General features: G+C 42.5%; 1 protein-coding gene across 6 annotated transcripts; it reads left to right on the top strand.

Annotated features, from left to right (window-relative positions):
* Positions 1-210: 210 nt before the first annotated feature.
* Positions 211-18,601, top strand: LOC108140728 (DNA-binding protein RFX2). 6 transcript variants are annotated; one of them, XM_017263700.2, is made up of 11 exons: positions 211-633; positions 5,516-5,968; positions 6,352-6,712; positions 13,384-13,462; positions 13,527-13,791; positions 13,858-14,022; positions 14,142-14,615; positions 15,233-15,535; positions 15,697-16,011; positions 16,523-16,891; positions 16,957-18,601. In XM_017263700.2, exons 2-11 carry the CDS (start codon positions 5,717-5,719, stop codon positions 17,107-17,109), a joined length of 2,736 nt encoding a protein of 911 aa, XP_017119189.1. In that variant the 5' UTR covers positions 211-633; positions 5,516-5,716; the 3' UTR covers positions 17,110-18,601. The 6 variants fall into 6 exon arrangements, with proteins under 6 accessions (XP_017119189.1, XP_017119188.1, XP_017119187.1 ...); XM_017263699.2 differs by having other exon boundaries at positions 6,328-6,712; XM_017263698.2 differs by having other exon boundaries at positions 13,527-14,022.
* The last annotated feature ends 57 nt before the right edge of the window (positions 18,602-18,658 follow it).

Genomic DNA, 18,658 nt, shown 5'->3' with positions numbered 1-18,658 from the left:
TTCGACACCAGACGCATTCCGCGGGAGCCGTTTTTAACGAGTCATAAACAATTAGTTTCACAGTACAGGCTATAAAACTAATATTCAAAAACCGCGCCCTTTTATACGTTATCGTGTGAATGGTATGGCCCATTTTGAAAACTAAGCAACACTGCTTAAACAGCTGTTAGCGTTGCCACCTGCGCTTAATCATTCACCAACACTGTTGTCAGCTGCTGGCTGCAACAAACTATTATTTTTTTTGTTTTTCCAAATAATACGTGCAATATATACCTAAACACAGGAAACTAAAAGATTAAAGTGATATTTTTGCAGGGGACTACGTGAAACTTAAGGGTTCTGCAAGAAAAAAAAGGCAAATGTAGGTACACTTGGTTTTTTCCGTGTGTTTGTTGTTTTGTTTTGTTGCCTAGCAACAAAAAACCCAAAACACTAGCCATAGCCATTTCCTTCCGGTCCTGTTACTACTACGTCGTAATCCAGTTGGAAAATCCTGGGATTACCAGAAATATCCCTCTAAAGGAAAGCAACCCAAACAAGCCCAAAAAAGTTGGATAAAAACCGCAGCAGAAGTTTCAAAAAACCCAAAACATTAAAAAGGAGTTCCAGGAGCCGAGCTCCTTAGTCATTATGGTAAGTTCTAGATTCTAGTATATGCGTCAAATTCCCCCCAACCCCATTTCACAGACTTTCCAATTACCACAAAAATAAACGGGGAAAAAAAAACTTTTCCAGCAAATCAAAAAGATCAAAAGCCGGCGAAGTTTTCTCATTTTCAACCAGCGACTTTTCATTGAACGAGAAAATGAGAAAATTACCCAACCAGCCAGGTAGTCAGCGGTTTTTCCGCATTTTCATTTGCGCGTTTTCCGAACTGAGGCGCTCAGCCATTTAAAGACAATTAAGTCGAGTCCTTCCAAGCCCAAGGAAAACCGAAATCAACCAGCCCACCCCTCCACCATCCCCTTGATCCTGCTCCCTTTCCTTGATCCTGTAATTTGCCCCAACCCCGAAGTACCTCCACCCATTTGCCACATCCATATGGAGTGTGCCATGGCCGGTTGCACATTACAGCGAGTCCTGGCGCCAGGTGTAAGACCACGAATCTAAAACTCCCCGTACACTCAGAAAATTACATGTTTAATAATATTCTAAATAAATGTTTGGGAAAGGGTTCCTAATATAAGGATTTTTTTTAAGACCTTAAAGTTCACAAGAACAAGAACATAACATTCTTCAAAGACTGGGTTTTATTATTTTACAAATTATTTAAAACTTCAAAAATCCTAAGTTTAAGCTCCATTTAACTTATCAGTTAAGACGATAGAGAATAGCTGCTTATGACTTTAAAAGTAAACTACATTTAAATTAATTAAAATATTTGTAAAACTCTTAAGAATTAAAAAACAAAAATCCGTTAACAATTTTACTAGAGAAATTTAGTAAAGTGTACGGCACAAAACCCAACCTCCTGTGCACTTCCGCTTTGCTGCCTCGCAACTCGTCCTGCTTCACTGCCTCCGTCTTCTGCCCCGAAAAGCGATGGAGTGGGAGAGAAGGGAAGGGGCGGGGGCAGTAGACACGGTTGAGGAGGCGTGGCAGGACGCATGCCGCCTGCCCAACAAGCGAGAGCCACATTACATTCATCATTTTCATTTGATGAGGAGTGTCCGTTCTACTAGATGTCAATGTCAATTTGCTCATGGGCTGTAGACAAAATTGAAATGGAGCACAAAAGGTGTAAATTTCTTTAGTTTCACCAGCTATTGCAAAAAGTTTCATCATAAAACAGGACATGGTTATGCGTTGTTGTGGTCTTACGTTTCCAATTAGTAGCATCAATTCATTGAATACTTTCTAAGTATACAATTACTGTAGTTTAGTAATAATAACACCTTTAAAAATCAGATACAAACATAATAAGAACCTTTTTCCGATTACTGTTTTGTTTCGTAGCAGGTAATATTTTTTGCTTCGAATATAATCTTGGCGCCTTAAACATATTTAAATAAAAATACCAAGTTAGTTCTTCTTTAGCTAAAGAATTGGCGATACGGAACTCTTCTTCTATTTTATTTAGAATCTATACGTTTTGTTTCGGAAACGATCGGTTTCGTGGTAAGGACCATAAACTATTTCTAGAAAAATGGTACAACACAACCTTACAATAAAATTAGAATAAACATGTCATGTCCACATCAAACAACTGTGCAATGCGTTCCACATCTGCACCACCTAAATTCGTGTCCTGAGCCGAGCACATGTTTCACTATATTTCCATAGACCTGCTGCAGGCATTAGGTGAATATGAAAAGAAATCGTTACGCTGTCTGAGCCCCAGTATACCCCATTCTCATCCCTTGAGCTCCTGGACTTGGAAGTTGTCCCTATAACAACGCAGCTGCCGGCGGAGCTGGCTAAGGGGTAGGTGGTGGTGGACTTCAAAAAGGGGTCAATGCCATGAACTAGCCGAAAGTGCAGCACCCACCCACCTCTTATTTCCTCCGCCCCATATTTTATCCATTAACCTTTCTCTTTTCAACTGACCATGTGCTGCAGCAGATAACGTTCATCTTGTTGCAAAAAAATGTATAGATAAATATATATTTATTTTAATGCTATTTGAGCTTTTATACTGTCATGCTTAAAAATTTCATCAGATAAAAAGTCATCTAAAGAAAATAATATATTTTTAACTTCTAAAAAATCGGTCAAGCTTATATCTTCTTTTATATTTCATGTATGTGCATAGCTTGTATGAATGGAATCGTTTTTAAGTTAAACGTTTCGTATGCTAAACACCTTCCAATAAAAAACATTCTACATAAATGACATTTACATAAAGTTAATTATTTTTAACTGTACTTGGATGTTCATCGTTTAAACATTTTGTTTTATTTTTATTGCTTTTCCTTTATTTTTATAACCTTTTTTAAGTTGTTGATATACTCTATATTCATCATTTTCAGTTGTGTTAAATTAGCATTTTGACTGTATTTGTTATTTCTTTTGTATGTTGTAATTCCATTAAATTAATTTTTACTTTTCTTTGATCTGCACAATTTAGAAAAATATAAATGTTTGGTACTATTTAATCTTTTTTAGCATATTTGTGTAAGTAGCGTTTGCAAAAGGTAAACAATCGATTTTAGTGTAGTAATTAAATGTAATTTCGACTGTATTTGTTGGCACAGCTAGAGTTGGAATACGCATCGAATTCAAATGGCATTCAAATGAGTTTCTATCCCGCTCTACCAGCAGCAATTGGCTGCAGGTTGTGTGCAGCAGCAGCACCAAAAACATCAGCAGCACCGACTGTATTTTGACCAATTCCCTATTACCAAACTATCAACCCCTTTTGGCCATTGTCATTGCCAGAGTGTTCGTAGTTTCAGGCTTGTGTTTCCGTTAGTGCTGTAGTTGCATATTCACGCTCGAAGTAAACACACCGCAGCAGCAATAACTATAGCAGCCACAACATATACTATATACACACGGTAAATTCCAGTCCTATATGCAAAATCCGACGAGAGCGAAAAGACTGAACCATGGGAGAACAGCAGAAGCGAGCGAAAAATCCCGAAAAAAATGTATTTGATCAATAATTTGGCGTTGCGCGTCCTTAGTGATTTATTCACCTTGTGTGGGTGTACTGTACAGGTGTACTGCTGCTCAGGTGTAAACAGTGGTGCCAGTGTGGGTATCGTGACTGGGAAAACTTCCCCTGGAAAGCCAGCAGCGCGAGCTGCACTTTTCACGCGTCAAATTTATGAGCCCGACTCGCGCGCCGCTTGATTTGTGTACTGAAGAACCGAGTGCACTTCCGTCCGGGGCAACGCATTAGCCACCCACTCCAGTGGCTTTCCCCCGGGAACTCGCGACTTCGTTTATTGTTTATAAACAACAACTTTGAGCGCGACTCCAGACCAAGTGACGTATGCCGGGCCGTTTGTCCTGTCCGCGCTTTTGAATGGGGATCCCCTGTCACTTCAACCAACCTCCACCAAAAGTTCGATTCCCCTTTGGTTCCCGTCTTTTGGGACGGACGTTGACGTTGCCAGCGGAGCCTTCTCCAGACCTTATTTACCTCGAGCCGGTTGCCCTGTAAACAAGTGCATGTGGCAGGTGCAAAAGTGGCAAAAAAAAGCGCTGAAAAGTGTGAAAATTAGAAGCTCTAAATCAGGCTGACTAAAGTGTAAACAATTTGTAAGGGAAAACCAGTGCAAAGGAGACGAAAAAAAGTACTATAATTTAGCTAAACAAAAATGATCAACTTCAAAGATATCAAGAAATTTTACCAGCTCAGTCAAAACTTAAAATAATTAATTTTAATTTACTTTAAATAATTGTTTCAAGAGCAAGACTAAATAAATACAAAAATTCTTTTTAAAGTTTGAACTCTTTTTCAACTGCCCCAGAAACATTATGAAAGAAGTGAAAACACGAATAAAAACTACAAGAAATACTATTTAAACAAGTATAATAACATACGAAAAAAACTTTATCATTTATGTTTAAGAGTCCCAACCAAAGTTCCTGCTAAAAAGCAGCTTATTATTCACTAACGATGAAAATCATTGAAATGTGTTTTGCTTTGATTGATTCGCGCATGTGTATTTATTCTCAATAATTGCAATTTACCTAAGTGAATTGGCCAGAGGCAGAGCCGTAGGTCGAAATCAGGAAATGGAAATGCTGGTGTGGGATTATGTAAGTACAGTGAAAGATTCAATGGCTAACACTTCCCCCAGGCAAAAACCTCACTAAGGATAATTAAGATAATAGTGCAGGTTGAGCATTTAAGGATTTAAACCGAAAAGTTTAATCAAATGTAAAATCTTGAGTAAGTTTCTTTGGCTTAGTGGCTTCATTAGATTTCTATTTAATTTTTTTAGTTTTTTCTTAGAAGACTAGAATTATATATAATTTTGGAATCAATCTTCTTTAAAATACATTTTAAAATTACTATTTTGAGGGCCTTTTAAATTTTTACCCAACTACGCTTATGTTCTTGGTGATTTCCGGGGAAAAGAAACCCCCTAACATTGCCCTAATATGTATGCTAAAAAAAAACAAGTAAAGGAGCTGCCCAAAGATGCCGTATCGATTTGAAGAAAATCAAAATGGCTGCCCGGGAAAAGTGCGATGTTGTACACAATAGACATCCGTATATGTGCACTTATTTATATCTATACCTATATAGAGATATTTTTCTGCTGCCACTTCTGCTGTGTATAGAACAAAGCGATGAGGAAATCAAAGCATGAAGAAATACCTGCGAAAAGTTTAATTTCATAGCAACGCCCCAGCGGAAGCAGCACAATCCACCACCACAGCAGCACCACGAGGCGGCAACAAAGGATCCTTGGGAAGGGGATGAGGATGGGTGGGTCTGGGACTGGGAGTGGGCGGTTGGAAAGATGATGATGACGTTGATTTCTTCTTGAATACCTGTTCCTTGATTGACTACAAAATGACTTGTTAAATTTGGAAAAATTACACTTTTATTTTGCAGCATCCACCAGGAGCAACGTAAATAAGCTGTAAAACCAAACCCAAACACCGCCATTGCCTTAACTCTTGGTCGAGAGTCAGAAATAGTAACAGGATCGAGCAAAATAGAGCTTACTAGTCAACGAATTTAGCATCGAAGGTGCAGCCATCATCACTCAGCATAATTAACTTATAAAAACCGAGGACCCGACACCCCGAACCAATGACCACACGCCTTGCACCCCAGCGCCAGTTCATCATCTCGACGCGCTCCGCCATCGCGAATGCCACCTCAGTACCGGAAGAGTCAGCGGAGGAGCAGCAGCTGACCGTCGAGGTGGAGAGCGCCACCACCAATCCCATCGCCGCCAGCTCCACCAATAGCACCACATCGCCACCGCATGCCGAGCAGTTTGAGTTCTGCACGGAGGATGGAGTTGTTGTCTCTGCAACTTTGGATGATGTCATGACACAAGTGAGTGCATCTCATGTTATTCGCCACTGAAAAACACCTTCATAATCATGAACTTGTCTTATAATATTAAAAATCCTTTCATAATCATTAATAAGCAGGTAGAGCTGAGAATTTCATTATAAAAAATTGTTGGGGTTTATTAATATATTGTTTATGTAGACTGGAATTTATGTTTGATTTGTAAGATATTTAGAAAATCAAGACTACCTTTTCGTTAGTAAATTAAAAAATTTCTAAACCACATGTTTTTAGAGAATGTATGTTCTGTTATGTTAGAAACTCGTTTAGTTTGTTTTAATTTTATCATGAAACTCTATTTACATGAATACCTTACCTTATCATGCTTCCTTGATAAACAGGTAAAACTTCTCCCCCTTTTGCAGAACTGCCAGCTCTTGCAGAAGAAACTAGTCGACGACGACGACGACGCCACGGGAGCGGGAACAACCAGTGCCGAGCAGCTGGAGGTGATCCGCGTCGTTCTGCCCATGGATGCCGACGACTCGAGCAGCGAGGCCCACCTCCATGGGCACTTGGTGAACAGCAGCAGCGAAACCATCGGCACCATAACCACCACGGAGCCCAACGGCACCACCGTGACCCACTCGATACCCATCCACAGCATGGCCGACCTGGCTGCCATCAAGGATGGCGTGGATCTGGCGCAGCAGGTGGCCAGTGGCCAGGTGACCGTGGTGCAGGCCACCGAGGATGACGATGGAACTCCCTTCATTACCGTGACGGGTGAGTAATAACAACAAGAGCAAGGTAGCAGCTTTTAAAAACTTTTCTTCCTAGAACTCAATTATTTTGAGCTTAAAAAGTTATTTTCAAATATTAAACTTAAGGATTAAATATTTCATATTATTTGCCACTCTAAATAAACGGTAAACACCCTATGAAAGAAATGAAAAATTTAAATAAATAACTTCAAAAATTATGTATTTAAACAGTGACAAATTTTGTAAATGTCCAGTTATTATCTAGTATACTTGAAAATAATAGGCATATATATGTATATATTCTCTGGCAAAAAGAAAAGTATTAAAACACATTCTACGCTGACAACCTATATAACTATACCAAACTGGGCCAAAGTACTAACATTTCTAAAAGATACAAGATAATTAAAAGTATATCCGATGCGATGCGATCTTCTTAAATCATCAGATTGATACATCTGCTTACTGCACAAATTCCATCATTGAAAAAACAAACAGCATGTGCGAAAACTGAGGGATTAAAATCAATCGCGATGCCACTTTGTTAATCAGCGCAAAACTGGAACGCCGCAAAAAACCTACCATTCGCATTGCCGATTTATTTCAGTCGCGGACGGAAAAACACACTTTCGAAAAGTCCTGAGCCGAAAAGAGACTTCTGAATTCATTGGGCGGAAATCAAAGCGGAAACCTGCAAACGGGAAACAACAAACAGCAAAAGTCGCGGCTTTGTAAACAAACATAATGACAGGATCAACATGTCCCTGGGGGAGGGAGTGAGCTGGAAACAAGGACCAGCTTAAAATCCGGCGTATTTTAAACGTTTGCCTGATATCACAATTAAAGCGACTTAATTTGAAAACGAAACGAGCGGTGGTACAAGGATGAATGGATGGCCCTATGGTTGGGTGGTTAGGCAGATGGATGGATGGCAGGATGGCTGGATGGATAGCACACACCCCGCGGAGGATAGAGATACTACCTGTCCCCGGACACACGACACGGATCCGTCCGAGCCACGTGCAAAACAAAAAGCAACAAAGAGGCAAAGTGCAGCTGGGATTGAGTCGAAAGACGAGAGACGACACACTGGGAGTGATAGCCCCGGCGCACACATAATTATTATATTCCACTCGAGCGCCGCACAATGAATTAATCGAGATTACACTTCGCCGCGGAACTATCTATGTTTCTAACAAAATCGGACACCGAAAAGGGTCGGACGCATGTTTGCCATCGTACTTGATTTTATTAGCACAAATTACCACCACCAGGACACGCATGAGGGCAAACATCCGAATGGCAACATCGGGTAATCACAACAAATTGAGAGGGCTTCACACGGTGCGTGATCCGGAGGGGGTGCACAATGGGGTGGGGGTGGTGCTTAGTGCTTGGTGCTTGGTGCTCACGCGGATGAGTCGACGACTCGCTAATAACCGCCCGCTGTCAACTAATACCTTCGTCCTCGATCAAGGACTCACAATCTCTATCACTGCAAAAAAACATTTTAATTTTGGTACAAATTTGTCTTATTATTAAATTTTTTTGTATGGTATCACTTAAAACTTTCGAAAGAAAATATTTATTTAATATTTTTTTAATCATTTTTATTCATATTTGCTTTTAAAGTTTTAATATAAATTTATTCTCCTTAAATAAAAAAAGCTTTAAAACCTTTATTTTACGTTAATGTTCTATTTTCCATAAGAACTGAAAAGATAGACAAAAATTTAATTATTAAAATACTGTGATTTGCAAGAAAATCGTTTTTTTATAAGAATTCAGTTTTGTTTATTAAATGGAGTAAAAGTTTTCATCTATTATATAACTTGAATTGTTAAACAACTTCCCCTTTTTCTTGGCAGATAGTAAAAAGTAAAATGTATGTAAAAAAAAAGAATAATATAACTACTTAAACATTGCATATTAAAACATTTGGTTATATCAATTTTTAAAAAAAATAAATAAGTAAATAATTTTCTCCTAGTGCAGTGATTCTCAATCAGAATTGTATGCATTGAAGAAGGGTATTTGAGCTTCGACCCGGCAGTGGGTGCTTATCAGGGGGTTTGAGGAAGATGCCCACCTCATTTTCCACCTTTCTCGAATATGTTGTATTGTATTTTTGAATTGATACGGATTTGCTGGGTGCTCATCAAATCAACGAGGCAGAAGACGACGAGCTTAACATTTAATAACGCCAGTCACTAAAAATAGGAAAATACAAGGCGGGAATCCATACCAGTTGAAGTGGTTGGTCCGTGATTGGATGGCTAGGTGGACTGTTGTGGGTGGTTGTGGGTTGCCAAGCTCCTGAGTTTTGAATTAGTTAGGGAACACTGCCATATGACGGGCTTCTTTTAATTGTGCCAACAAAAAGTTATTTGTACGCGCTGGCAATCTAGATAAGCGAGAATTTATTTATGAAAGCGAGTCGCAGTTCATAATTCTCGCAGAATGCTATCTGGCTGTGGAAATCTCAGCAAGTGAAGCTCTTCAAAGGACTCACCTCTGACCCAACAGTGCCAATCCCTATGTGGCTCATCCCCTGCCTGTGGGCGGCTAATAAAAAGGTTAATTGTTTGTTGACGTTCTATTAGATGCAGGATAAGCCGGCTGCAATCCCCTCTCCACTTTGTCCTGCACTTGTCTGTTATCGTTATCCTGGCAATTTGTGCTCAACGTGCTCGCTGTTGTCCACATGGAGTGGAGCTGGGAACTTGGACAAGTGGCTTTTAAAAGTGGATATTGCACCGAACCTTTTAATCTCAAGTTTTTAGAAGAGTCTGCTCTATCGTGATTGTCAACCTTTTCATTGTAGGTTTAAGATTGATCCGAATTTTGACTCGATTAAATTGTCTATTGACTTTGTCAAAATATTCTACCCATTGTCTAGATTCTCTTTTTATCTAGATCTATAGTTATTCTGTGAAAAGACTATTAAACGTTTAGATTTCTTTCCAATGGAAATATTTGTAGAATTGTATTACTCAAATACTCGTTAAGTTTTTTTTATTATGATTTTATGTGTAGCTTTATTCTTATACTTTAGAGAAGAACAACAAAATTAGAATTGTTTAATATTATATTATACATTATTATAACTATTATACCCTGAGAGACACTAAAGATCGTTAAGGGCAAATTTTGTTCATGTTTTTCCTATTTCCTATTTTCGATTCTCAAGTAGCCAGTTAAGCTTCTTCATCACACTTGATGTTAAAGGTTTAGTCGCAGTCCATTCCAAAGGCAATTACCGAAGGAAAACTGCTTTCGCCCTGAAACCGAAGTCATTGAGAGCCAAAATGTTTTGGCGAGAATGCGGTCCACTCGACAGAACCGCAAAAGATCCCGTCCATGACAGTGGAATCGTCCTAAGCCTTGTCAACTTAAAAGGACAATTGGCAGTTCAAGCTCCACTCCTCACAGCATCCATTTTGTCCGCAAATTGCGAAAATTGCACCAAAGGGGCGCCTGTTAATATTTACAGTTTGCAGCAGCGTGTCAAAGGGAAAGTACTGGGGTCAGGGGTTAACAGCCCGCAGGACTGACCGCAGCAACTTCAGGGTCCACACACAAGGACCTCCTCGGCAAAGGAAGCAAAATTAATATCTGAAATATGTCATGCAAGGCGGTGACCAGGAGGGGGCAGCCAAAAAAACAAGAGAAATACTGCTCTGACCACGGGGAGAATATGGAAAAATTCCACGCGTGGTATGCCATTTAACTGCTCCACCCGAACCAGTCGAAAACCATCCGTACATCATCGTCCCGAAAAGCCTCCCACACCAATTTTACCTCGAGTTCGGCCATTGAAACTCCCACATCTCCATCCCAATGACGATGGAAGGGCAGCAAGCGATTTGGTTGGCCAGGATACATCCTTCAGCATCCTGATCCAGGGGTTGCAGAGCGAGCGAGCGAGCGAGAGAGGTCGATGGCGGAAAAGAGACGGAGAGGCTGCCTGGCAACCGGTGCGGAGTGGGATTGGCCAGGCGGCGTTGCCTTGACGCCGTCGTCCTGTTGCCATCCCGCTCGCGTATCCAGCATCCCAGGACTCACCAGGCTACCCCCTGGTACTCTCACCCACCACTGCTCGACCACCACTTGTGCAGATCCCTGAAAATGCGACTTTGAGCCCGGAATTAGCCAGCGCACCGCTTGAAAGCAGGAGTAGAAGGTCGTTGAGTGGGAGTGGGATGAAAAAACCTGCTCGAGGGTCTGGGTTGGATTACCCGCTTCGGGCACACGGATCATAATAGCAACCACCACCCACCCAACAACCACCCAACCACCCAACCGCCCAACCGCCGAGGCAGCAGCCGCCGTTGTTGTAATTTAATTCGTTGCTGCGCCGCCGTCGTCGTGAGCTCGCCATCATCATTATTTTCGGAGGCATATTGCTAGGATAACATTTGATTTTGGATTCAGTTGTAATTCTACCGTTCGCAGGCACTGGTTGCTCCGTTTCCACGCCATCCGCCGTCCAGCATCCGGCCTTCGATTCCGGCCTTCGATTCCGGCCATCGCAACCCAAACCCAAGCTCAAGCTCAAACCCATAACCAACAAGCAAACAACACACAAATACAAATACCACCCACTGTGAAAGGAGAAATCTGAATTGAGCGTTGCTTGGTCAAGGATTTCACTTTCGCTTTCTGTGTTGGCCAGTTGCCAGAAGCAACCGGGTTTCTTCTCTGCTTACAACACCAGTGAATTCATAAGCGTGACTTTGTGTACTTACAATAAATGTCATCGTTGGATTCCTACATGTGGACAGACAACATTAGAACCTACTTCTGAAACTGCGTTTTAAAAATGATTGAAACCAAAGCCTTGGATTATATTACCTTGATGATCTAATGATTGGCTTTTTACCTCTGGTTTTTTTTAAAAATTAAGATTGGTTGCCCATCTTTGGACTTTCAACAAATTCAATTGGCATAATTAAAAACCTTTTTTGCATTGGAACCTATGAGATCATAATTGGAACTTAGATATTGGATTGTCAACTTTAAGTGACTAATCCTGGATTCTTAAACGAACATCTTGATTACGAGATCTATAAATATTAACTGGTATTTAAAGAAATCGTAATTGGATCTTTGGAAACTGGTTTGCAGTACCAATCTGTAGTATGTGTTGGCATGCGAAATCAAGTGCTACCCTCTTAAAGAATCTCCATCTGGATGTGGTGGAACATATAATATTCGGAATAGTCTGAAAAGCGCTGAGGCCACCTCCCAGCGTAGGTTCCACCCATCTCAGCAGCCTACGCTCCACTTCCGGCCAAACGAATGCATTCGCGGTACGGCTTTGACTGCCAAACGCGCCATCACCACCAAACGCAGCAGCTCCAGCAGCACCACCAACATCATCTTCTCCCCTTGGAATCGCCGCCAACGCCGTCAGTGATCAGCCCCACCTCCGCTGCGGCTGTGGCCTACTCGAATCTCCTGGAGAAGTGCCGCTGCAAGCAGTCCGTGGCCGCCAGGCCCGCACCCGCTCCGCCGCCCGCCCAACTTCAGCTGCAGCTGCACCACCATCACCACCACCACCACCATCAGACATTCGTGGCCAGCGCCAGTGCAACTAGCTACACCAACTGTTCCGGGATTGGATTGGGATCGAGATCGGGATCGGTTTCGGGATCGGGAAGTGGAACAGGTAGTGGGACCACTGCATCCTCCGCATCGGCCAACTCCACTTGTGTCGCGGGAAGCAACATTTCGGGTGGATCGGCCAGCAGCACCACCATGTACCACCACCACCATAGACGTCACAACAACTTGTCCTATTGCGGCGGTAAATATCCTACTGTCTGTCTGCCTCTGCTCCTTCAATCAAATCGATTTCTGTTCAAACTTTGAACTTTGAATACTGCATCTGAAGCACCTGTTCGTCAGGATATATGTTCGTGTTTCAGTTTGTTTGTTTGTGGCCAAAAAAGGGCCAAGTCTCCTTAGCCAAAGTGCCAACTGAATGAAGTGAATAGACAAACATAAGACTCGAGACTTTTGATTAAATCAAGAGTATTTACAGAGACATATTTCACTTTGTGTTTTAAGCATGTGGTTTCATGTTAAGTAAACTCAAGCCAATGAATGGAAGTTTTTCTGGTCAACACTTATCTAGGCTTTGTCAACCATTCAAGATTTAATTATACTTGAAATGTTCAATTTTAGTTAGCTAATAATTTAAGAAAAACCAACCCAGGTCTCTTAAAACTTTTATTTTCTACTGGAAATCGTATTTCTGTGCAGTTTCTCTCGTAATTATCACATTAAACTGTCACCAAATATCAAGTTTGAAAAAAATATTAAAAAAGGGATATTATTTCATGTTCATATAAACACTTTCACATTCTTAATAAGTTATACAACTGGTAAAATTGTATACTTAACGCTGCATAGGTAAATAAATTTTGCTATAAAACATTACGCGCGGAAAGTAAAAACTTATAGATATTTTAAGTAACCGACGGCTTACCGCACCATTTATCCAGTTGATGAAATTTACCTTTTAATTTATTGTAAACCGTTTTACTAGCAATAACAAATGAAATACGTTATTTCGAAAATGATTATGTGTACCTTGAAATGACAATTTCCAATTATTTCCATGAGTGTTCATGATTACCAAACAAACTTTTCCAAATGAAGCTCAACATAATTGTATTTTTTTTTTAGTTTCCGGGCAGGAGCAGAACTATCAAGTGCAATATGTGGACTCGGAGCTGTACCACAGCAACTCCAGCCAGACGCAAATGTGAGTGGGCAATGGAAGCGGATAAATAGAGTTCGACCTTACCCCTTTGCCTTGCCAATTTCAGGACGTATCCGTTCTGCCCGGTGGGGGACTACCAGGGCAACGGCCAGACGGCCTACTACTCGACCAGTACGGGTCAGTACGGAGCCACCTCATCGGCCGGGGGCTCCTCCAATGGGGCCCACTCCACCACGCTGCCGTACCTGGTGCCCGTGGAGGAGGGCATCCTCCTCAACGGCTCCGCACACTCGCTGTCGCAGTCGCATTCGCAATCTCAGTCGCAGTCGCAATCGCAAGCGCACGGACGCGATTCGCCGCACAGCCTGACGGTGAGTAGCAGGGATTGGGAGCGGGATGCGGACCGGGTGAACGGAACTAATCGCCACTGGGTGCAGGAGGTCGCGTACATCCAGGAGGCGCAGAGCACGCCCCAGACGCCCACCTCGACGACCACGACGCACTCGGCCAGCGGCGGCAGCCTGGGCACGGGCGGCGGAGGCGCCTCCCCGGACTCCGACCAGAGTACGCTCGGCAACAGCAACAAGATTGCCTCGGCAACGGTGAGTGAATCCATGGCTACGCCCTCCGCACAGCATCCCCTAATCTATGCACATCTTTCTCTCTCTCTCTCTCTTTCTCTCTCTCTCTCTCTGTCCCTGTCTCTCACTTGCTCATTCAGATCAAGTGGCTGTCGCGTAACTACGAGACGGCGGACGGGGTGAGCCTGCCCAGGAGCACGCTGTACAACCATTACATGCAGCACTGCAGCGAGCACAAGCTGGAGCCCGTGAATGCGGCCAGCTTCGGCAAGTTGATACGCTCCGTGTTCTCCGGACTGCGCACACGTCGCCTGGGCACCCGCGGCAACTCCAAGTACCACTACTATGGCATCCGCATCAAGCCCGGCTCGCTGCTGAACAGCCAGGCGATGGACGACAAGCAGATGCTGGCCGGCGGCTATGGGGCATCCCAGGACGGCACTGGCGTCGGCGGACCTGGCTCTGGAGTCCTGGTCAGCGTGACCAGCAGCACCGCCGGACAGTTGGGCGGCTCAAACGGACACGGACACGGCGGCGGCGGACAGGGACAGCGGCACAGCGGCGGCACCAAGAAGCACACCTTCAAGCCGGAGACCTACGAGGCGTGCATTCAGGTAAGGATCAAAACTGTGTTCATTGTTCTAGCTAGGAAGATTTTTTATAGATTATAGTCTTTAATTATTGAGCGCTTGAAATTTAAAATGGGTATCTAAAGTTGTAAATATGTTTCTTAAATATATAATGGCCTTGGTTTTTAAATAATTCCCTTGTAAGCAAGAAAGGAAGCAAAAAGTTCTATACAGGTAACTTTAAATATAACAGACTAGTTTGCATAGAATCGGACAGACAGAAGGACATGCCTATATAGACTTACCTAGTTGATTAAGAATATAAATACTAAATAGGGTTATTTTTATCTCCTTCACTGTGTTGTTAATATATGCAAAAACATAAAAGGCAGGGTTTTACAGATGACATTAGGGTAAACTGGATTTAAAACGTTAAAACTATGTCACTTTAAGCTGGTTTATGCCAAGGACACTCTAAATCAAATAAAAAGTTACATTTTTAAACAATATTATTAAAAACAAAGTGTTGAAAACTTTGTTAACCCCTTACATTAATGATTAGCTAAGTACGTTTTGTTTAGATCCTTAAAACCTTCAAAATAAAGTTTTGAATAGAGGTTTGAAAGCTAAGCCATCTATTGATTGATTCCATTCGTCCCCAGTTCATTGGAGATGGCAGCAGTGCCCTTCCCTCATTTCCGGCCATCGAGCTGAACCACAGTTTCAACAGCGAGCTGACTTTGGAGGACGTGGACACATTCCGGGCCCTGTACCGCGAGCACTGCGAGTCCTTCCTGGACGCCGTGCTCAACCTGGAGTTCAACACTGTGGAGTTCCTGCTGCGTGACTTCTGGCGGGCCAGCGACAACAACAACCTGGACGAGTGCGAGGAGGAGAAGTACTTGAGCAAGACGAAGCTGTATCTACTGTGCCACTGCGCAGAAGTGCAGAAGTTCGTGCGAGAGGTGGGTGGAGCGGTTGGGTAGCCAATGATAGCCCATGGAGTCGGCCATTCAGAGCCTTCCCTTGGGTTGTTCCGGGCTTAAGAAACTTCTATCGGTTTCGTACTAGAAATGATTGCAAATATTACAAATTTAACTACATTTGCAACATATTCCCTAAACAGGTGGACTATCAATTCTACCAGAACACCGTCGATGTCATTATACCGGACGTGCTGCGCTCCATACCGAACGCCCTGACCCAGGCCATCCGTAACTTCGCCAAGAACCTGGAGATCTGGCTGTGCGAGAGCATGCTGGGCGTGCCGGAGCAGCTGGCCCAGATCAAGACTAGTGCCGTGTCGGCCTTTTGCCAAACGTTGCGGCGCTACACCTCGCTGAATCACCTGGCTCAGGCCGCTCGAGCAGTGCTCCAGAATGGCGCCCAGATCTCCCAGATGCTCAGCGATCTAAATCGTGTGGATTTCCACAATGTTCAGGTGAGTTCAATTTATCGAGATCAAAACAATCTTAGTTGTTTTATCTTCATATTTCTTGATTTACTGCACCAAAAGGAAAAATTGTTATAGAAATTAAAATGTTGTCACATTAATCTAAAACAATTAGTTATTAAATCAACAAGATGAGTATTTAATTAATACTACGAAGTATTAAAATAATACTTCTCTGGCTTGAAAAAAGGTCTTAAGACTACAGGTTTAGACTCTTCGGTATAGAAATGAGAGAAAAATGTATGAGGGTTATATTATTTAGTATTCAATCAATACTTATACTTTAATACTGTCTGTAGTTTTTTTTAACACAATTTTGGGTGTAATTACTTACTAATACAGCACATAAACGAATATTAATAGACGACTGTAATGTTAAAGGTAGTGATGAGTGATGGTTGAGCGATTCTTGTGTGACAAAGATAGACCTCCTATAATTAGATATTTATTTATAACCTAAACTCGATAAAACCGACTAAAAACTCCACTCATTCTGCAGGAGCAAGCCGCCTGGGTGAGTCAGTGTGCCCCCGCCGTGGTTCAGCGTTTGGAGAACGACTTCAAGGCCGCCCTGCAGCAGCAGAGCTCCCTGGAGCAGTGGGCCAGCTGGCTGCAACTGGTGGTGGAGTCGGCCATGGAGGAGTACAACGGGAAGCCGACGTACGCCAGAGCCGCCCGCCAGTTCCTGCTCAAGTGGAGCTTCTACAGCTCCATGATCATCCGGGACCTGACGCTGCGCTCCGCCTCCAGTTTCGGCAGCTTCCACCTGATTCGCCTGCTCTTCGATGAGTACATGTTCTACCTGGTGGAGCACAAGATTGCCGAGGCACAAGACAAAACTGCCATAGCAGTTATCTGTGAACGGATGGTAGGTGTTGCTAAATTTGCTGCTAAATGCAGTTCTCTAACATCTAACATTCGATTTGATTCCAGAAAAAGGACATGGACTTCGAGTTCGAGTGCCAGTTCGCCTACATCACCAGCGACACGGAGCAGCAGTCGACACCCAGTTCGGCCAGCAGAGGCGGCGACGTGGGCATCGTTGGCAACATCGGCAACGAGGCCAAGCGACTGAAGCAGGAATGAGGCCCCAAGATGTGCATGTGGCTCCAGTGACTGGCATTGAGCGGAGTATTTGTAGTGTTTATGTAAACAGTAATCGGTGTCCCCATCAGTGTGCATCCCAGCCCCTGTCGTCACCAGTCGTTCAGCTCTGCATTTAGTAGTCGAACCGTGTTGTATATCCGTAACCTTACCGTATCCGTGTGCTAGTTTTTAGTCCTAGGTTCCCACACAACCAGCATAGTCAGTCAAAATTTTAGTGGTTAGTTTTAGGCAGGCTCCGAACTCGCGTACAGTAAAAGCACTCTTGGACAGACACGGAACTGAAGAGGTTTATAATTTAAGTAACATCAACTGCTTAAATTTGTTATTTATTGAATTAAAAAAAATGTTCCCCTTAAGGGAAATGTTTACGATTTGTTGAATCGATTGTTCGGTTTGAAAAAAAAAACAATTTATTGTAACATTAAGCACAATTTCCGGTCACAAAAAATTGTAATAATTTTGTAACACCCCTGAACTATGAGTGAAGAATAGAAAAAACCAATTATTTGTGTCCGAAGGAGTAGCTGACCGTCCAAGGGAGCTTTTTACTGGAAAATTTCGAGTATCGGACTGCCCCCGCATTGAAGTGAAGAGCCGTCCAGAAAGCAAGCAAGTTGAAAGCCAGGTCGGCAAAAGCGCCTGGCCTTGCTTGCCCTGATCTGTATTCGAAGGATACGTTTTAGTTTAAGTACATGTGCATTAATAATTGTAATCAACTGTCTACGATAACGATGGGTTCGGAGGTGGCATCAGTTTTGTCTGGTTTCAACAAACGATCTTGTATATCATAGCGTACGGCGCACGGCGCACCCCACACACATAGTCCTAGCACCCACACACGCACTCAGAGGAATTAGTCAGGGGTCTTGTAGGTTATAGCGAAGGAACACAGCCCATAGCGAACAGCTTGCTCAAATTCAAAAGGAACACCCAGCTCAAAACTCAACCGTAGGCTAAGAAAACAACAGGCCTTAAATGTGCAAAGAAAGATCAACACTCAATTTTGAAACAATACAATTTACCATACCTATACATAAACTATATATATAAAGATACATAATTGTATATGTATATTTTAACTACAAGGAATCATTTTATTATGAAACATGTATTTTAACAGAGGCGCTTATCAGAGTATTTTATGCCATTTTGGGCCAGAGTACAAGCAGCAAGCGAGGCAGATTTTTTAAGTCAACTATCTAGCATTAGCCAACTGAAGGGGGTGCGATGTGCAGACCACCATCTGCATCGACCCCCAACTGTCTAGTCCTAAAGCACACATCTGAACCATATGCTCTGTACGGCACAAGAAATCGACGATAATAACTAGAACTCCTTTCCAGGGAGCTGGTTCTGCTCAAATGCAAAATGCTTATTTAGCATCTAAGTTCTATTGGTTGTTGAAAAGTAAAAGTAAATCGAAAACTGAAATTTTAAAATGTCAAAACTATTTATGTATGTGAAATAAAAACTGTCAACGAAATAACAAAACAGTCTATTTCTTGCTTAAAAAAGTTTAATAGGGAAG

Source organism: Drosophila elegans, unplaced genomic scaffold, assembly GCF_018152505.1.
Source record: "Drosophila elegans isolate 14027-0461.03 unplaced genomic scaffold, ASM1815250v1 contig_476, whole genome shotgun sequence".
NCBI classification, from domain to species: domain Eukaryota; kingdom Metazoa; phylum Arthropoda; class Insecta; order Diptera; family Drosophilidae; genus Drosophila; species Drosophila elegans.
The sequence above is the reverse complement of the archived record's forward strand: the minus strand, read 5'-3'. Positions and strand labels throughout refer to the sequence as shown.

Excerpts from the sequence above, each read along its gene's own strand:
- LOC108140728 (XM_017263697.2), top strand. The coding sequence starts at position 5,717 with ATGACCACACGCCTTGCACCCCAGCGCCAGTTCATCATCTCGACGCGC. Across the intron at positions 15,536-15,696 it reads TGCAGAAGTTCGTGCGAGAG|GTGGACTATCAATTCTACCA; the intron begins GTGGGTGGAGCG and ends TTCCCTAAACAG. Across the intron at positions 16,892-16,956 it reads CAGTTATCTGTGAACGGATG|AAAAAGGACATGGACTTCGA; the intron begins GTAGGTGTTGCT and ends ATTTGATTCCAG.